Raw genomic sequence first — 1,134 nt, forward strand, 5'->3', positions numbered from 1 at the left:
TTTTTTTTTTTTTTTTGCTCTAAAACTGTAGACATAAATGGGTATAATTCTTGCAAATTTGTCCATAACTTGAATGGGCTACTTAATCTGTTAAAATCTTAACCAATCATACACATACACACACATTTAAGAATAATATTTATAATATAAAGGAAAAAGAAATTAATTACACTTCTCATGTTCACCAAGGTATAACACATTTTTTTTCCTGTTGATATTTATTTTGTTCACTAGGAGAATAATGAATCTTTTTTATGGAGTACAACCAGCCCTTCTCCAACTCTTAGTAGAGTTACACCTCCATCACGTACCACATATTCATCGAGCATGTTGGCACGGAGTAAGATAAGCTCTGTGTGGAAAGAGCCGATCAGTTTTGTAGTGACACATTTGAGACCCTATACAACATATCTTTTTGAAGTTTCTGCTGTTACAACTGAAGCAGGTTATATCGATAGTACAATTGTCAGAACACCAGAATCAGGTATGGTTTCTTGTTTTGGGTGTGTGTGGGGAAAAAAAAGAGTTAAATTACTTATAGAATAATCTTTCATGCTTTTCATATAGATCTTTTCATTAAAACATTCCTTCCTTTTCAATAACCATTTTCCCCCTGATAAGGGATAATAAGCATCTCATCTGGAGCATCTTCAATTTTAGTTCTCTTTTATAATCCTATCATAAGCATCTAAAAGGAGAAAGATTGGAAAGATAGGATGCTTGAGCTAATAACCATGATTCCAACATCGGCTTTTATTATTCTGTGATCTCAGCAATTTTTCATGATCATTGCTGTCCTTCTACATCTTCTGTAATCATCTATACCCTTCTCTTACTGATGTTGCTGTTACTAGATGTGAGGATATCACCTGAAGTGGCAGAAATATCATGCAATTAACTTTTCAGTATCAGATAAAATATACACCTGTTTGTATCCTCTTCACCCTGTGGTTTTCTCATGTAGGAAATGGAGACTGTAATAGTACATTCCTTATGGTGGGGTGTTAGGATTAAATGAGTATAATTAGATGTTATTACTACTAAAGTCAAAGAGTACACATTTATGTACAAAGAGTACATAATTATGGCATTATGGATATGCATATATGTAAATTTATGTAGGTGCTGACATAA

The 1,134-nt window shown here is 32.9% G+C and overlaps 1 protein-coding gene across 1 annotated transcript in view; it reads left to right on the plus strand.

Moving 5' to 3' along the window:
* The window catches only part of LOC109378773 (phosphatidylinositol phosphatase PTPRQ-like), a gene marked incomplete at both ends in the record, with an annotated part of 33,201 nt that extends 32,717 nt beyond the window's left edge, over nucleotides 1–484 (plus strand). Inside the window, one exon of the mRNA XM_019635059.1 lies at nucleotides 422–484. Coding sequence (XP_019490604.1) covers nucleotides 422–484 — 63 coding nt within the window. The remainder of the gene's footprint in view (nucleotides 1–421) is intronic.
* Between the last annotated feature and the right edge of the window lie 650 nt (nucleotides 485–1,134).

Source organism: Hipposideros armiger, unplaced genomic scaffold (genome assembly GCF_001890085.2).
Source record: "Hipposideros armiger isolate ML-2016 unplaced genomic scaffold, ASM189008v1 scaffold_3571, whole genome shotgun sequence".
Lineage (NCBI taxonomy): Eukaryota > Metazoa > Chordata > Mammalia > Chiroptera > Hipposideridae > Hipposideros > Hipposideros armiger.